Source organism: Dryas octopetala, chromosome 6 (assembly GCF_963921425.1).
Source record: "Dryas octopetala chromosome 6, drDryOcto1.1, whole genome shotgun sequence".
Classification (NCBI taxonomy): domain Eukaryota; kingdom Viridiplantae; phylum Streptophyta; class Magnoliopsida; order Rosales; family Rosaceae; genus Dryas; species Dryas octopetala.
The window spans coordinates 10,133,658-10,152,279 of NC_141371.1; the positions used below are offsets into that span (position 1 = coordinate 10,133,658).

The following is an 18,622-nucleotide window of genomic DNA, read 5'->3' on the forward strand; positions in this document are numbered from 1 at the left end:
GTTCTTCCACATGACAAGATCTGAACTAGAAGCTAGTTTTATCATACCCCACATTATAATTTCTGGCCCAACTCATTAACTCGCAATTAACATATTAATATCAAAAGTGGATGATTAAATTGGCCAAAACCAATTAGGAAAGTTTGTGTTTTGAGTGTAACAGAGAATTTGAACTTGGACATCTAGAGTTGGGAAAAGAAGTTGTGGCCAAGGGACAAAAGAGTATGTAAATGGAAATGAAATATGAGAAAATTGTAGTCATCTACTTCATCTGACCATTTATAACTAGTCTCCCCCCCCTTCCCTTTTTCTCCAAGCTATGACCATTGACTGAGTAACATTTTGGTTGAGGGGGTAGGTCTCTTTGGTTTGACAAAGTTGGTGAGCTTTTTACTTTTTAGAATGATTAGAAAAGAAGGGGGAAAAAGGAAAAACTATTGTGTATATGAAAGTAGCATTCAAATTATCATTAAAACTGATGGTTGTCGACTCAAATGAAGTGAAGACAGATATATCCATGCAATTTGTTGCAAATGCTGACTAATTAGAAGTTGTCTTTACAATTTTCTTTTGTCAAACCTAAACCAGTAATTCTAAAGTCTCTAATCCATGGCTTATAATTTTCCAATTTTTTTTTTCTTTGTTTCAACTTCATTTCTACTATTTTACTAACCCAATAATGCTATAAGAACCATAGTTTCTGAACACATATTATGATTGTTAATATGTACATATTATATCGCTGAGTTGTTAATTGATACATAGCACTACCACATTGGCACATTATATACATAAAGGCAATCAAGATTCTAAAATTTTATCAATGATTTGTTAATTGATACATAGCACCATCATGCCAATATTATTAATCTTAATTCACTTACATTTTTGTCAAACACATAAAATTTTGTATGAATGTAATATTATTGGGATCATCTTAATTAACCAGATATGTAAATTTTCTCTTTAATAGAAAGTATAATAACACTACCACTAAATAGTCAATTAAGATATTTCAAATAATTTTATTTTATTTTATAAATTCACTACCATTTTGATTATTAGCAGCTACACTACACCAACTTCGTGTCTAACTATCTATTACTCAACAACTACGCGAGTTCAGAAGTCCTCTGTCGGTGCTTTACTACATCCGCGTTGGACCTGAGAAAAAAAATTTTTTTTTACGAGACTCTGTAAATAGATTCTGTCTGGGTTGAAAAGCACCTTTGCGAAAAGCTCCAGCTGTTCATAATCCATTTTAGAATCTAATCCAAAAATAAATCCTAGTCTCTTTTTGCTTTGGTCAAAAACAAATCCTACGTACCCTTTCTAAAGCTCTGCTTTCCAGCTGCTCGTGGCGGCAGACCGTACGGCACTGCGTACTTCTTGTTATAGCGCGTGAGATGCACAGTCCAATAATAATTAAATGTGATAATTCGTTTTAGTAGGTCTCCTGTCATTTCCTGTTGGATAACTCAACTCTAACTTAATATGTTTAGAATTGTGCGAGTTAATTATACTTACACCCCTTAAGGTTTATCGTCTTTTCACATATATCTCCTAGAGTTTCAAAAATTACACATACATTACCTGAAGTTTCAAACTATTGCATATATTGCATATAACCCCCTACAAGAGAAAAAAATAAATAATAAAAAAAAGAAAATATTTGTATTGAGGTTGAATCTTACAGCTTGAGTAATCTTATTATGTCATTTTACCCTTTAGCATGCCTTTTTACATAATTTTTTATCATTTTTCGTCTCACTATATGGGGTTATATACAACAGTTAAGTTAGAGTTGAGTTATCCAATGGAAATGACAGGAGACCTACTAAAACGAATACATCAAACCTCAGGGAGTGTATGTGTAATTATTGAAACCTCAGGGGGTGTATGTAAAAAAACGATAAACCTCTAAGGGTGTAAGTGTAATTAACTCAGAATTGTGCCATGTTCAAGTTGATCTATATATTTTGTCATCTATAAACTTAAACATAATTTTTCTTTATTTTTAATCCAAAACTAATGCTTATGCATCACTTATAAAACAAAAACTCTATTTAATCATGTACTAACAAAGTCAAAAACCATAAAAAAAAAATAACTCATCAAATAAATATTAGAAAATAAGAAAAGTAATTCATTTTCTTCATATTATACTTTAAATGTATTTATAATGTCATAATTATAATTGTATTACACATGTTTCACACTAATTCGATTTGTTTATTATTTATATTTACCATATCATATTATATTTAAATTTGTGTCAAAAATTGACCAACTAAAACCTGCTAATTTCGGACTTGTATCATCTTGTATAAAAAATTGCCACCTCTATTATTAATAAACCCAACACAGCAGTGAGTCAAAAGTGATAGAGGCATGGTGTTTGTGCATAGTAAGCCTCTCGAGTGTCGACCACGTAGGTTTAAAATAATAAGAAAAAAGAATATTGTGCATTTTATGGCCAGTGAAATATAATAAGAAAAAATAAAGTAATATAATAGATACAATGAATGGTACATAATAATACATTGAAGGCCACAAGTGTACAACTATGCATAATGGCGGTGACCCATTTGCATTTATTTAAGCATTTAAGGAGTTGGCGATGGCAATTTATTGCTTACAACTTGTTCTTTTGGTAGGAAATTAATTGATTACACTGGAATGGGTATTTTTCAATTTGATGCAACATTTGGTTGTCTTAAACCATAACAACCAAGTGTTGCATGATTTGCATCAATTGAAAAATAATTTTAGGTGGATATATATAGAAGGGTGCTTCTTCTTGTCAGACAGATTAACGTTTCGTTTTATCACTCATAAATTCATAATCATTCATCAAGCATGAATATGTGGATTACAATAGTTTGATGTATACGTCATTGAATTGGAAGATTTTAATTTAAATAAAATAAGTACTTTATAATCTAAGATTAATGTCATTTTACTCCGCAGACTATTACACTTGTATTAGTTTGCTCCCCAGACTTCTAATTTGAAAAATTAAGGACCTTGACTTTTTTCAATTTTGCCAATTGAGGTTCTTTCGTCAATTTACACATTTTTCATCCTAAATGTTGGAATGATCAACCAAAATTTAACGAGAAATGAAGGAGGGAAAAATGATGCATGAGGAAAAAATGGTAAGATATAAATGAAAGAGACCATTTTGCCTTCAAAGATTTGGATGAAAAATGTGTAAATTGTAGGGAGAACCTCAATTGGCAAAATTGAAAAAGTCAGGGTCCTTAATTCTCCAAGTTAGAAATCTAGGGAGCAAACTAATACAAGTTTAATAGTCTGAGGAGCAAAATTGTATTAATCCCTTATAATTTAGTGACTCATATATTTTATATACTTATGTATGTTTATCTTATTCATGCTTATAAGAGGATTTCTCATTTATATATATGATACGAAGGTCATATAACCAATTTACAAACATATCATATAGTAGTTAATAGCAGAAATATGAAGTTGTCAAGATTTAAGGGTTAAAAACGTATTTATATATATATGAGCAAGGAATAAAATTTCGGGTTTCGAGAAAATTTCGATGGAAATTTCGACGGAAATTTCGAAGATTTTTAAATTTCGACAGAAATTAAACGGAAACGATGGAAATTACTATCAAAATATGGAAATTTTGAATGAAACTTTACTATATGTTTATTTAACATATTATCTACTACATTGATAAAAAACATTGAAGAAATCAAATTATATAATAAGTTTCATGTGATATAAGATGAATATAATGCGCGCTGAAGGTAAATACTGTGAAATAAAATTAGTATAATGAATAAATAAAATTAATATATTTTTTATACTCTATAATATATACACTAAATTCTATATACTTTATAATCTATACTCTATATTATTTAAGATATCGTATAAGATATTAGGGTTTAGACCCTTTAGGATATTTTTAATTATTTTTTATATAAAAAGGTATTAGAGTTTATTGGTTTAGAGTTTAAAAACAATTAAACGAAACCCCAAAACGGCCAAACGAAATCTCAAATAATTTTTTTTTTCAATTGCCCAAAAACCTCAAACTAGGATATGGTATATGATATTAGGATTTAGGCTCTTTAGAGTATTTTAAATTATTTTTTATATAAAAATATATTAGAGTTTACAAATTTAGGGTTTAAAAACAACTAAATGAAACTCCAAAAAGACCAAATGAAAACCCAAACTATTTTTTTTTCTTTACAATTGCCCAAAAGCCCCAAACCCCAATCAACCCTAGACCTTTTAATTTTTTTTCTCTTTCTTACTTTTTTTTTTTCTTTTTTTTTTCTTCTTTTTCTTTCCTTCTTTTTCTTTTTTTCTTTTCTTTTTTTCTTCTTCTTTTTCTTTTTTTCCTTTTCTTTTTTTCCTTTCTTTATTTTTTTTCTTCTTTTTCTTTCCTTCCTTCCCTTTCCTTTCCTTTCCTTTCCCCCCGAGCTCCAGCAAAACCTTCCACTGTTTTTTCTTCTCTCTCTCTCTCTCTCTCTCTCTCTCTCTCTCTCTCCCCAATCCATCACCAACCCACCTCACCCTCACCACCTTCTCCCCCCTGCCACGCCTCCTCTGCCGCGCCCCCTCGATCTCCCTCCTGCCACCGCCCGCTCATCTTCTCCCTCGATCTCCCCCCTGCCGCGCCCCCTCCACCGCCCCATTTTTCTCCCAAAACCCTCTTTTTCTCTCCAACCCAGCCTCCTCTCCAAAAAGCAAAAACCCAAAATTTCAAAACCAGATCACCGGCGAAATTTCGAGAATTTCGGCGAAATTTCAAAAATTTTGCCGAAATTATACTGAAAATTTAACAAAACTTGGTTTCGATTTCGACCCCTCCCAAAATCAAAAATTTCGGCGAAATTTCGCCGAAATTTTCGAAATTTAAACCCTTGTATAGGAGTGCTCTAAAATTAATTGGTTAGCAAGTTAATGAAGCTAATCATGTTTTTGGGACCACTACATAATTAATCTCATAATCCGAATCGTCATTTATTTAGGTCATTCTTTAAAGATCATCATTATAAAAAATCTAACTAAATTGGAAATCATTTAGTCATCTAATTGAGATTAAATAAATAGACGATCAATGTTTTCGATAAAAGTATATAAATAGTTCTTATAATCAAATGACTAAATGACTTTTGATTTTGAAGATTTTTTACAAGGATGATTTTTGAAGTAGAGCCTAAAAAATAGACGGTTCGGATTTTGATCGAGTTTACATTGTGCGGTAGGCCCAATAAGGTAGTTAGCTTTGTATTAATTTACTAACCTTAGAGCATTCTTGTATATGAGTATACTGTATACTCATATACAAGAATGCTCTAAAACTAACTGGTTAGTAAGTTAATACAAAGCTAACTACTATGTTGGGACACTGCACAATATAATCTCAAAATTCGAACCATCTATTTTTTAGGTCCTACTTCAAAGATCATTCTTATAAAAAATCTTCAAAATCGGAAGTCATTTAGCCATTTGATTATAATAATATCTATTTACATGCTTTTATCGAAAATATTGATCATCTATTTATTTGATCTCAATTAGATGACTACATAATTTTCAATTTAGTTGATTTTTTGCAATGATGATCTTTGATGTAGGGCCTAAATAATTGATGGCTCGGATTATGAGATTAGTTATGTGGTGGGCTCAAAAGTATGATTAGTTTCGTATTAACTTGTTAACTAATTAGCTTTAGAGCACTCCTCTATATATATATAATTTTTTTTTTACATTTTTATACGGTATGATTCTTCTATATTAATATATGTAATCTTATGCATATAATTAACGGATATGATTAAATGCTTTTTTTCCTCTATTTATTGTAATATAACTTTTAATTATAACGGTACGTATTATAATCTAAGGTATGTGAGCAAATAAGAAATGAATTCATAACCATGTATTATCATTGGATTTGCGATAAATAAGTAGTATTAAAACAAGCACAATAGATAATCCAAAATCTAAATCCAATCCAATAACAATAATATAATAACAGAGAAAAAATTAACGAAAAGACTTTTTTTTTTTTGGTACAAAAAAAAAAAAACTTATATATATATGTGTGTGTGTGTGTATAGGTCAAAGACAGTAGTTAATTAATGAAAGGTCAGGGTTTCTTAAATCATCCCAAACCAAATTCTTTAACATGAGCCAATCTCTATCAACCTTGAAAAATTATACATTTGTCAAATTCAGAGTTCCCCCACGTCACTAATCTTGCCCACCCGAAAAATACTATAACATCATTAATTAGTTCGGCTAAATCCTAATTAGCCACAAAAACTAATTTCATTAGTTGCAGCCACTCAACTTCTCTATTGACTATTTAGTACCCAAAAAATTGTCAAAAAATTTCATAAAAATATTTTAATAAAAATTTCCTAAACTCTCCGACAACTATATTCTCAAATGAGTTTATTATATATTATACAACACCCATAGTGTCGGTGAGAGTTCCAAGCAAGGCGTTGGTGAGAGCTCCAAGCAAGGCGGTGGTGAGAGCTCCAAGCAACAGTGCGATCAAAGCTTGTGTAAGTGTCTTCCTAACTGTGATGCACAATTGTGCGATTATTGTTTAATGATGAAGTGTGCGCAAAAGAACCAGACTGGAGGTTCTGCAAGTGTTCGAATGATATTTTGGTCCCTTTGTATGAATTTTGCATGGGATTAGAGCTCAAGGATCTGGCTAACCACCCAAATCTTCGTCACCAATGGTTGAACCACCTGCCAAAGTCCAAACCACTCGTGCCATGCACTTGCGGGGAAGAACCCTCCGGTTCAACCATGTGATGAGTATGAAACCGAAGAGAAAATCTCAGATTGGTATAATTACGGAAGTGTCAATTCTTCGTCATCGGACTTCGAATAAGAAGTTTGCTTCATTTTCTATCATGTCGAATGTAGTTGTTTTTTTTTTTTTTTAAAATCATCGTGTTGTTTTTGTTTTTTCTTTAAATCATCTTGTTGTTCTTGTTGTTTATGGTTGTTGAAGTCCCAATGTTGTAAGGCTTATGTTGTCTAATTTATGAAATTTTCTCATTTTAAATATATTCAATATTGATCTTATTTTAAAGATTTCATTAAAATAAGACCAATAGAATAATTTTTATAATTATTTAAATTTTAAATTATAAATTAAATATCACTTAATCAATATTAGCCAAATTTTAAATAGGTATACAACATTGTGACCCAAAATAGATCACAGCACCATTGCAGTGAGAAATGAATCACACCACTATTTGTAATCCAAAATGGGCTTTGGGTAAAAAAAAAAAAAAAGAGTCTTACCATAGTGGAAGGCCTTACATGATATATTCAGGGTTTAAATTGATGTGCTTATATATAGAACTAGCATGATATATAGGACTAGTTCACTAGCATTATAGATATTATGTAGGACAAAAGGGTAATGTCGTTTTACTAGACTTTGAGTCTTTGACAACAAGAAATATTTTGTTGTCAGGATTATGAGTATAAACCACACAATATTCAATCGAAACAATGATTGAAATTCAAGAAATTTATTTCTGGGACCTAATAACAACTTTTGATACTCAAACAAAAGGGGGTACTTAATTAAAAATTTAAAACAATTTTTTTCTTTAAAACTCGTACACTATTTTCTCTTGTGGTCAATAAGTTCAATAACACATTTGGACACTATAATACAATTTACTCTCTCTCTCTCTCTCTCTCTCTCTCTCTCTCTCTCTATAGAAGGTCTCTCTATAGAAGGTCTCTCTCTAGCTTCTATATATAAATGTTGCAAGAATAGCATGGGGCCAAGTTATAGGTGCTGAGAGAATCAGAGAGAAAAAAAGCAAAGCTCTGAGGGGAACAGAGAGGAACCCATGAAATGAAAACCACTCTGTAATCTTTGAACCTCAACAAACGAATAGAACCCCTTCACCCTCCCCACATTCTCCGGTCTCTCTCCCATCATTACCTTGCAATTCCCATTTGGCCATTTCATTCATTCTTCTCTCCATCTTTCTCTCTCTACCTTTCTTTGGCTGTCTCTCTCCTCAACCCTGTCTAAAACCACTTCTTTCCCTGCTTTCATTTTGTCTCTGATTAACGTAAGACTTATTTTGTGCACCCTTCATTTTAATCTTTTAGTTTTTTCCTATTCTTCATGTTTTTGTTGTTGCTTTACCTCCTATAAAAATTAGTTTGATGGAATGTATAAGATTATTTCTTGGTTGTGATTCTTGCTTTTTTTAATTTTTTTGAATATTGCAATGAGAGTGGCACAATGGCCCTTTGGGAAGAGATTGATGATGTACATATAGTTGTTGTGTTTTTGCATTCAATGCATTTGAGGAATGTGTGATGTGTGTTCCTGATTTTAGACCTTTGATATTTTCAAATTTAAAAGTTGTAAATTTTGTATAACCCATTTTAGTGTGTTGGATTTAAAGCCTCCTTTGCAATTTGCATGATATTATAAAATGACTTTTGAGGAAGCATGGTTAGATTCTTATAGAAAAGCAGGAATGGGGAGGAAATGGATGTAATGTCCATGTATCCAATGGTAGACCTCTATTCATGAATACTGAACATTGTTGTTGATATTTGATACCCTCTAATTTTACTGCATTTCATGGATACCGAATTTGATGAACTTGTTATACTTTTTTTTTTTTTGGCCATTGATGAACTTGTTATACTTAATTCTGTACATTTTGTTCATTTTTCACAGGTAAAGTGACTCCATAGATCTTGTTGATTCAGATCTTGGTTATCTGTACTATAATTGATATAGACCCTTTTTGGTCAAATGGTGGGGTTTCCAGTATCCTGCCCACTTTCTGATTTTGATGATTTGGATAGTTATTGTGGAGCTTCTCTTGTGAGGCCAGTTAGTATTGGGAAAGAAGAAGAGAGGAAGCCATTGCAGTCATTAAGCTTCAATAGCTCTGATTCTGAACCAACAACCATAATGAAGTCACCTGTTTTGGAAAAGATGACACATGAAGAACCAGTTAGCTTTAAAGGGAGGGAGTTAGATACCGAGGAGTTAGCTAAAACACCTTGTGCAGAAATGGAAAACAATGTGTCTGACAGAGCAGCAAGCTCTATGATCCAAGATACTGGAGAGCAATCGATGCCTGGATCAGATAACTTTTGCAAGGAGCATGGAAAACATAGATACCAGGCTGCATTGAAATTGCAGAAAGTGTATAAAAGTTTCCGCACGAGGAGACGGCTAGCAGATTGTGCAATTGTTGCAGAGCAGAGATGGTATGTATTAATGTCTATTTGCAAAATAGTCCATTTTTTGGTCTCAAACCTGAAAGGAAATGGAAAAGTTTTATGCTCACTTCCTATCTACATATCCCCTCTTTGTATTCTTGTTGTTAGAGTTAGATTTATGTTTTGGTAACTCACTTTGTAGGTGGAAGCTGCTAGATTTCGCTGAACTAAAGCGGAGCTCTATATCATTTTTTGACATTGAGAAAACTCAGACAGCTATTTCTCGTTGGTCTCGGGCAAGAACAAGAGCTGCCAAGGTGAGTATTAAACCATGTGATGTGTACGTCTGTACTGCTCTATTATGGTTCTGAATTTTGCTTTGCACCTTTTTTGAAGGTGGGAAAAGGTTTGTCTAAAGATAAAAAGGCCCGTAAACTTGCTTTACAGCATTGGCTTGAGGCAGTAAGTTCTGTACTTATAGTGTAATACCTAAGAATCAGACTACTAAGTTTTGTTCATGGATTCCTAATCTTGTTCCTACCAACAGATTGACCCTCGACATCGCTATGGCCATAATCTTCACTTTTATTATGCCAAATGGCTCCATTGCGATAGTAATCAGCCCTTCTTCTACTGGTAAGCAATCTGGAACATCATACAAAACAATTAGAAATGCTCTTTGCTCACAGCCAATGGTGGACAATTACAATGTTCTTACATTGTATCACCTATTTCATAACTATAAAAATTTTATTTCTGATAATGCAGGCTTGATATTGGAGATGGAAAAGAAGTCAGCCATGAGGCATGTCCTCGTTCAAAGCTTCAACAACAATGCATCAAGTATCTTGGCCCGGTGAGCCTCATCTTCCATTATGATTTCTTGAAGGAATAATATCTTTTCACCATGGAATTTCAATTTGAATTAAGTCCATAAACCTATTCACCATGGTATTTCAATCTTCTAACCCCAAACCTTAAGAATGAAACAAATTGCCATAAAAATTTTAGTTCAGACAGAACCCATTTAGGCATTTACTGATAACTGTTGCTTCATTGTGCAGACTGAAAGACAGGATTATGAAGTTGTAGTGGAGGATGGGAAGTTCATTTACAAGCAGAGTGGAATACCTCTTGATACAACAGGAGAAACCAAAGATACTAAGTGGATATTTGTCCTTAGCACATCCAAGACTTTGTATGTTGGACAGAAGAGCAAGGGTACATTTCAACATTCAAGTTTCTTGGCAGGCGGAGCCACATTGTCCGCTGGAAGATTAGTAGTGGAACAAGGAATTCTAAAGGTATGAAAGTGTAATCTATTAACAATTTTCATATATCTAGTAGACTGAATCCTTTACCTACCTCTGAGATTATTTTTAATATGATACTAATGCTTTCTCTTTTTGTTCTTGTTTAACTCAAACAGTCAGTTTGGCCTCACAGTGGGCATTATCTCCCAACAGAGGAAAATTTTCAGGAATTCATGATTTTCCTTATGGAATGCAATGTAGATCTCACCAATGTTCAGGTACATCCGGCAAACTTCGATTATGTTAATTCAAGATATTACCATCTGCTACAATGTCAGTATTGGCTAGCCACAGCCGATAAAAATCTATATTTCTACATATCATGGTTTTTCCATAAGCTAGTAGAAATCCTCTTCCCTATATGAAACTTAATGTTTCCATAGTTCACAGCAGATACTGCACTCATTAAAGAAATATTAATGTATTATTGATAGGAAAACATAGTAAGTCTAATGTATACTCTCTTTCAATTTTCAGAAAACTCCAGGTGACGATGAAGAAGCAGGCCTCCTCTCCAAAAAGAGCAGCAAAGTAGGAGTTCGAAACAGCCCATTAAAATCAGATTCATCTAACGATACTGGAACAACAAATGCTGAACTCTCAGGGCAAGAGAGCACTGATTTGAGAAATGAGAACTCTTATTCTGAAGAACATCACAATCCCCTTCTGTCAAGATTACCTTCAAGATTCTGCTCAAAGATAGCCAAACTTAAAATACCACAAAAGCATGGTGCGTTTGACACCTTCAAGGAAGGACTTCCAATAACTTGTCGTGAGTACTTTCCAGATTCTGATTCCGATAATGGTTACGAAACAGCTGAAGAGTCATTCTTAACAGAAGAAGATTTCATGATTCCTAAACTATACTTGTTTGATGAAGACCAATTTGAAGAGTTTAAAACGCCAGTCCCGAAAGAGAAGATTATGCAGAGAATTGATTCACATAAAGGAATGATGTCATATCAGTTGGCTCGGCAATTAACCAGTAAATGGACAACAGGAGCTGGACCTCGGATTGGTTGCATGAGGGATTATCCTTCAGAGCTTCAATTGCGGGTCTTAGAGGAAGCCAACTTGTCTCCGAGAAGAACAGGAAAAAGTCCCCAGATTAATTTAGCTCCATCTCCTTTATGTAAAGAGACAACTCCTGGAAGAAGTCCCCTTGGCCTTTCCTTAAATGCCAAGAGCAAACGACCCAACACCATAGGGCCATAGGCTGACTCTTTTTAGATGAAAGGATCATCTGTAACAGTGATTTCATGTTGGGATAGAGAGAAGATTCTATAGGAATTGTTTTGCATTATTTTGGAACATTTTTGTAGACGTTGGACTAAACTGCTCTTCAGAGAGAGAGAGAGAGAGAGATCCTTTCCAGCCCCTGAGTGCCTCTTCTTACACTGAACTTGAAAGGACCCTTTGGTTTAGATTTATGGGTTCCATACTGAGACTTGAATGTAATAATATTAATAGTCATGTAACAGACAGAATATGCAGAAGATGGTTACCAACTTACCATGCTTTGCAAATGCAGGCTTACAGAAGCCCCAAAATCTTGATAACAGCTTGTACATGTGTTTTCAATACTAACTTGCTTCTTATGGGTCTCATCAACAGCTAAAAGCATAGAATGCTAAAACTCATAACCAAAACTTGAAGTGGTTTTTGAAGGGAGTTATATATTCTCATATTTCTGCATATTCTTCCTTGGTGTCCTAAAGATAAGGGTTGCTTGAGGTCTTCCTTTTGAAAGATTTTCCATCACCCACCCCTTCAAACAAAAATATTAAAATTTGTTCTCAGCATTGATACTTCCATTGGGCATGTACTGAAGTATGCTGAGCTGACAAAACTGAACAGGTGAAACTATAGTCACAAGTCTTTTAGACATGCTTTAGATCATGGGAAGCCCAAAGGCCACATGTCACAAGTCACAAAGAGTTGGCCCTCACAGGCCTTTGAAGAAAATACATAAATTAGCCTACTATTATATTACATTCATGTTCTTAAGTGTCTCACTTTGGTCTTTACATTTTAAAATGAATTATTTTGCCAATGCGACTTATTAATCCAAGATTGGGCTACGTTCACAACAAACAAACAAGAGATGAAAAAGATTACAATCGAAGAGGAAAATAACCTCTTTCACTCTTAGATAATCTCTCTCGTCTTAGCCTAATTCTCAATAGAGAATTCCCAAATATACGTAATCTTTCAAGCTTGCAAATCATCTCTTAACAGACTTAACTTACCTAAAACCATAGGATTCTCTTAATCTCTCACAAAGAAGAGCAGCTCTCTAACATAAAAGACTAATAAATCTCTTTTATAGGCTCATAAACAACCTAGATTACACTAAAAAAATCTTAGTTCTATTGTAACATGAAAACTTGGATGCTTTCATGTTTTTTGACCTTGGATGCTGACAGGATCACTTTTGCACTACTAGGGTATAAGTTTTCCATCATTAGATGCGCTTGTATGACATAAAATATTTTTAATGTAGATGTTTCTTTTTGACATTGCATTGCCAAGCTTTTCTGAAATTGGAAGGGTCTGACTGGCTGTTTAGACAGAATGATTGGGATGTCATCTAACTAATCATCCTTTGGTTGCAATGGGTGACTGGGTGAGCCTCAGTACTATTCTTCAAATAGGAGCCTCAGTAGAGTCAGTACACAACACAATTTGTCTCAACTGGTTTCTTGAGATGAGCTATTTGATTTCCAAGTGCTAATGCTAATGCTCCCTGTCTCTTGCTAATGCTCTCTCTCATTGTGTATCTAAGTCATTGCTTGTATGTTAACATATACACAGGTAAGAATAGCTGGAATTACACAGGTAAAAATGGTACAAGGGTGAAAACTGATATTGCAATTCTGGTGGTGGTATGGTTGCTTGCTTCTGTTAAACTTACTTGTCTAATAAGATGGAAAGTTTGAAAATGCCATAAATCTCTTTTTGTTTTTTTTACACTCATAGTTTCTCACTTGAAAGTTCAAATATTTCTATTAAACCTAAAGTATAATTGTTTTTTTCGACCAAAAGTATAAATGTCTGTTGTTTAAAAGAATTGAGTTCCTTAAAAAAGGCTTTTCAACAATTACAATCATTTTTTTTAATATTTCTAAAATAATAGAAAATAAACTTGGGCTCTGTTTGGTACATTCATAGGGAGCATTAAACATGAATTGGGTAATGAAGATGCATCATAAACAACCCAGGTCGAAGATTATCCAAGCCCACTTCCTCAAGAATATCATTCAATTTTTTCAGTGGAAACAAAATTCATCAGGTGAGGAATTCACAAAGTAGAAGATGCCTGCCTACAATTGTGTAACCTCTTGATCCCTCTGGGCAATCCAGTATCCAAACAGAGAGAGCGAGAGAGAGAGAGAGTAACAGTAGATGTCCCAGAAAGGTAAATGTAAGTATATAACAGCAATACTTATGTCCACAGTAACCAACTTAAAAACAAGTTTTCTGCCATGTACTTTCAATTATCAACAAAAAAACATGCAACTCAAATGTTTTCGAGTATCAAGACTCAACAAGGCCTGAACAAAAGAGTTTGCCTGAAACCAATGAAATACTAATTAATGACTACCACCCCTTAGTGCAAGCACCAGATGAAGAACAGAGCCCCCCTCAATGTTGTAGTCTTTAGCTGTTTTGTCGTCTCCAAGCTGCTTCCCAGCATAAATAAGCCTGCAAACAGTTGAAAAACTAATAAGATCTTTGATTTAAATACATGAAATGACTTTAAACAAAAAAAAGAAGGAAAGGACATTGATCACCGCCCAATTTGAAAACAAGAGCGCATAGATAGAACACAGTAACAGTAATAATTATGGTACATCATTTCTTTTAATTCATCAAGTTACTGTATTCATAGTCATCGAAACCCAAATATTACTTGGGTGAAAAATTGATGAGAAATAAATATGCTACAAATTCAAATCATTAACTTGTAATACATATTGATGAAGATAAAAATCATACATGAGAAATAACTTGCAAGTAGCATATTATTTTAGTTAAATTGAATATAAAAAATAAAAATAAAAAATACCTTTGTTGCACTGGAGGAATTCCCTCTTTCTCCTCAACCCTTTCCTTGATGCGATCAATGGTGTCGGTTGGTTCAATATCAATCTCAATTTCTTTCCCGGTAAGAGTCTTCACCTTAATCATAGTTCCTCCCCTCAGCCTCAAAACCAGGTGAAGAGTTGACTCCTTCTGGATGTTGTAATCTGCCAGAGTTCGACCATCTTCCAACTGCTTACCAGCAAAAATCAACCTCTGTTGATCGGGCGGGATGCCTTCCTTATCCTGAAAACAAACAAATATGAGTTGCCATGCAATCCAATAACAACAAAAAGAACTCCCTTTGATGCATATAAAGGTAAGAAGGTTAGAAAACATATTAGGGACCAAAACATCACATCAGTCTAACATGTGAATAATTTCTATTGTTTTTTGTCCTTGCAAGAAACAATTAAACTAAAAAAACTCACAGAAAATCAATAATTTCTAAAGCCAACAAAAACCCAGTGCCCCCCAAATAGCCTAATTCCATAAATATTCCTCTTTTCACAAAACCCAGATAAAAATAAAACCTAAAAAACATATATAAAATCACAAACTCTAATACACAATAATAATTAAAGCAAATTACAAAATCCTAATAACAATCACAAACCATAACCCTAGATTATCTTGTGAAGAAATTGTTTCCGTAGATTATAATTTTTCCCTTCAAATAATACAAATAAATAAGGCTAAAACTTAAATTAGAGGGAGAGGGAGAGAGTACCTGGATCTTGGTTTTGACATTATCGATGGTGTCACTGCTCTCAACCTCGAGAGTGATGGTCTTCCCGGTTAGGGTTTTCACGAAAATCTGCATGTTGACTAGGGTTTGGTCTCAGAGAGATAGAGAGAGAGAGAGAGAGAGAGAGAGAGAGAGAGAGAGAGAGAGAGGTTGATATGTATCAGAGGGAGCGATTGGCAAAAGAAGAAAACAGATATCAAAGGGAACAAGTGCAGAGGGGTATTTATTTTATTTTATTTCTTTTGTGTCCTTTTTTTTTTTGTGGAATTAAGAAAAATCTAATAAAATCAGTTCTTGAGTAGGAGAAAGGAGAGAATGTGATTGGATATTGACAAAGTGTGGGCCCCACGTTTAAGATTCCCAAATTGGTATTGGAATTGGATGGTTCTGTCTTTTGAGAAAAAGAATCTTGGGCCATTAATTCATGGCCCACTAAATGTCTGAAAATTTTCTTAACCACTCCAATCTATTTTCATTTTTTTTTTGTTTATTCTCGGCCCATTACACCGTTATGGTTGAGCTATAAGAGTGAGGCTATGCAAACCACCCTTAGTTGCTGAGTTGATCACCCTAATAAATTTTTTTCAACTTTTTTCCTATTTTACTCTTTATTGCAAAAATATGATGAAATCGCCCAGATCCATTCGGTGGTCATCTACCGAAACATCCACTAATGTTCTGCAGATAAGTGTCGAATAAATACAAATATTTCGACAGATAACTGTCGAATGCCTTTTTCATTTCCATTCGGTGGTTATCCACCGAATAATCCACCAATGTTCAGCAAATAACTGTCGAATAACTATAAATATTTCGGTAGATAACTGTCGAATGACTCGACGAACAAAATTGAAATTTTTTGTTTTAAGGGTAAAGTTGAAATTTTGAAATAGGGTAGTCAACTCAACAATTTAGGGTGGTCTGAATAGCACTGGCCGAGCTATAAATGTGTTGCAATGGAATTATAATTGTTCATAAAAGATTTTGTTGTCAATGACCATTTAGTTTAGTAGATGACACTTAATCTCATATCTTTCGAAAGGTGGTTTTGAGATCAAATCTCATGAACGACAATGATTGATTAATAAAAAACTATAAGGTTTTTTTGTACCCTTATGACACCTCTAAATCCTATTTTTTGTGCCATTGGCCTAGATGATTTTTGGCTTTTGGATGGATATTTGTAGGTTTGGAAAAATATTGGAGAAAATAAAGATATATAATTATTAGAGTCCGTTAATTTTAAGGTATTCACAACTCAAAATGTTAACTAAAAACATCCAAGTCCACAAATTTAACTTGAAAGTAACATTCAAGCCAACAAATTGAACTTTCAGGTAACATTCTAGAAGACTTAACATCCAGGCGTCACCAATAAGGACAAAACACCACATGCCAAAATAACTGTTCATATTTTACTTTACCAAAAGCAAAGACACTGCTACAGTAAATTGAAAAATTTCAAAAAAATCAGAGCATCATCAACACAACTTTGCAAAAATTGACTCAAGGTAACCCTAAACCCATAATCATCTACTTCTAAATTTGAAAAAAAAAAAAACATGAAATTTATGGGTTTTCTATTCTAATCTTCTTATTTGTTACTTAAACTGAAACTGCGAATTGAAATTGAAATTATAAACTGAAACTGTGAATTAAAACTGTGAGCTGAAATTGAAATTGAAAACTGAAATTGTGAATTGAAATTCAAATCTTAAACATGAGCTTATTAGTTTATGACATTTTCTTGATTGAATAATATAGAGATTTCTTTGGGCTCTATTCTTGATGGAGTTTACAGCTTTCTCATAGTAATAAAATAAATGTACAAAACCTTTTTAGTAGGTGCTATTGTTGGCAATTCTGGAGGAAAAAATAATAGAAGACTTTATTGTTTCTCTTGTTATTAAGTTTTATATATATAATTCATCCTTGAGCATGCAGTTGTCCGGCCAGAATATTTATTTTTTAACTTATTTTCTCTTATGCGCTTGGTCTAGAATTTGTTTGCCATGCATTCACTGCATGCCATGCAATTCTTGAGGAATACATGCATATGTCAATGAAGTATGCACCTATCTATATGATATGCATATGTCAATGAAGTATGCATATTGGGAATTTGAATTATTTAGAAAACATGAGATACCAGTCATTAAATTAAGAATCAAACATGCAATGCCTTCACTTTAATTTGGTTGTTCAGTTAGTGATGATACATTATCTACTTCAAGTACTGGACTTCCATTGTTTTGAAAAAAAGTATCACTCGATCATTACATGACAAGTCACTAAAAGTTGGCTTATTTTTTAAGCTATTGATTATGCATGCTTAGCCAATTTTGCATTGACTTCTGCGAAGTCACAGTCTAAAATCTGTAAGATTTTTCATTGGCTTTCACTCTGTGTTGCTTGCTTTGATTCTGGTTTTGTATGTTTTACTACTAAACGGAGTAATATTTTTGTTGTTCAGGCATACTCATACCAAACGTGTGGAAAAGATGGAAGATCTTAATCCTAATATGGTGGTACAGGTGATTTGCTCAATTGCTCTTCCAAAGCTTCACTTGCAAATTGTTTTTTACTTTATAATATATCTGGGATATTGCAATTTCTTATGTGGGTCATGATTGTTTTCTGGATCTGATAGGGTTATGTGAAAAGTATTACATCGAAAGGATGTTTTATTTTGCTTTCTCGGAAGCTTGATGCCAAAATTCTCATCTCTAACTTATCTGATGGATTTGTTGCTGTCCCCGAAAAAGAATTCCCAGTTGGAAAACAAATTTCTTTGAGGCTTGAACTAAGAAATGCATCTGCTTTGCTATACATGTGGAAATGGTTGAAATTCATCTGGAGAGAAGTTTCCTGATTCAGATTGCTGCCCAAAGTAGCTGTTAGCCACCATGACCACTATGATTGATTCACCACACTTGCAATGCTGTTTTGGCTTTTTGAGGGGACTACATTGTAAGGATGGATAATGAAAGGAAATGAGGGTAATTCAGATGATGATTTTTGGGATTTGAAGATGGTCAATTACCCAAGGAAGGATTGGCGCTCTTTATTTTATATATACCCCAGAAACTGTAAAATTGGTCTTTTCCAGTGGTGGTGGTATTGGGCTATTTTTTTTGTACTTTTCAGAATTGTAATTCTTCATTTCAGAAAAGATTTTCTAGTCAACTTTTAAACTCCCAAACAAACTTATAAAAAGCGGTCTGATTATTTTTGAAAACGC

At 33.4% G+C, this 18,622-nt stretch overlaps 2 protein-coding genes across 2 annotated transcripts; one reads left to right on the forward strand and one right to left on the reverse strand.

The window, feature by feature from the left end:
* Positions 1-8,828: 8,828 nt before the first annotated feature.
* LOC147282238 (calmodulin-binding family protein) lies at positions 8,829-11,765 on the forward strand. Its single transcript, XM_086248189.1, has 8 exons — positions 8,829-9,285; positions 9,440-9,554; positions 9,634-9,699; positions 9,785-9,873; positions 10,006-10,093; positions 10,302-10,541; positions 10,667-10,768; positions 11,028-11,765. The coding sequence occupies exons 1-8, from the start codon at positions 8,984-8,986 to the stop codon at positions 11,763-11,765; spliced, it is 1,740 nt and encodes a 579-aa protein (XP_086104315.1). The 5' UTR covers positions 8,829-8,983.
* A 2,193-nt stretch (positions 11,766-13,958) lies between these two features.
* LOC147282239 (ubiquitin-NEDD8-like protein RUB2) lies at positions 13,959-15,563 on the reverse strand. The gene is made up of 3 exons (XM_086246699.1): positions 15,364-15,563; positions 14,620-14,879; positions 13,959-14,255 (listed from the first exon to the last, which is right to left on the reverse strand). The coding sequence occupies exons 1-3, from the start codon at positions 15,454-15,456 to the stop codon at positions 14,144-14,146; spliced, it is 465 nt and encodes a 154-aa protein (XP_086102825.1). The 5' UTR covers positions 15,457-15,563; the 3' UTR covers positions 13,959-14,143.
* Between the last annotated feature and the right edge of the window lie 3,059 nt (positions 15,564-18,622).

Bases quoted from the DNA above. Each gene is read 5' to 3' on its own strand.
- LOC147282238 (XM_086248189.1), top strand. From the start codon at position 8,984: ATGAAGTCACCTGTTTTGGAAAAGATGACACATGAAGAACCAGTTAGC. The intron at 9,874-10,005 runs GTAAGCAATCTG...CTGATAATGCAG, and splicing joins AATCAGCCCTTCTTCTACTG to GCTTGATATTGGAGATGGAA. The intron at 10,769-11,027 runs GTACATCCGGCA...TTCAATTTTCAG, and splicing joins TAGATCTCACCAATGTTCAG to AAAACTCCAGGTGACGATGA.
- LOC147282239 (XM_086246699.1), bottom strand. From the start codon at position 15,456: ATGCAGATTTTCGTGAAAACCCTAACCGGGAAGACCATCACTCTCGAG. The intron at 14,880-15,363 runs GTACTCTCTCCC...GTTTGTTTTCAG, and splicing joins ATGTCAAAACCAAGATCCAG to GATAAGGAAGGCATCCCGCC. The intron at 14,256-14,619 runs GTATTTTTTATT...AACTGTTTGCAG, and splicing joins ATTCCTCCAGTGCAACAAAG to GCTTATTTATGCTGGGAAGC.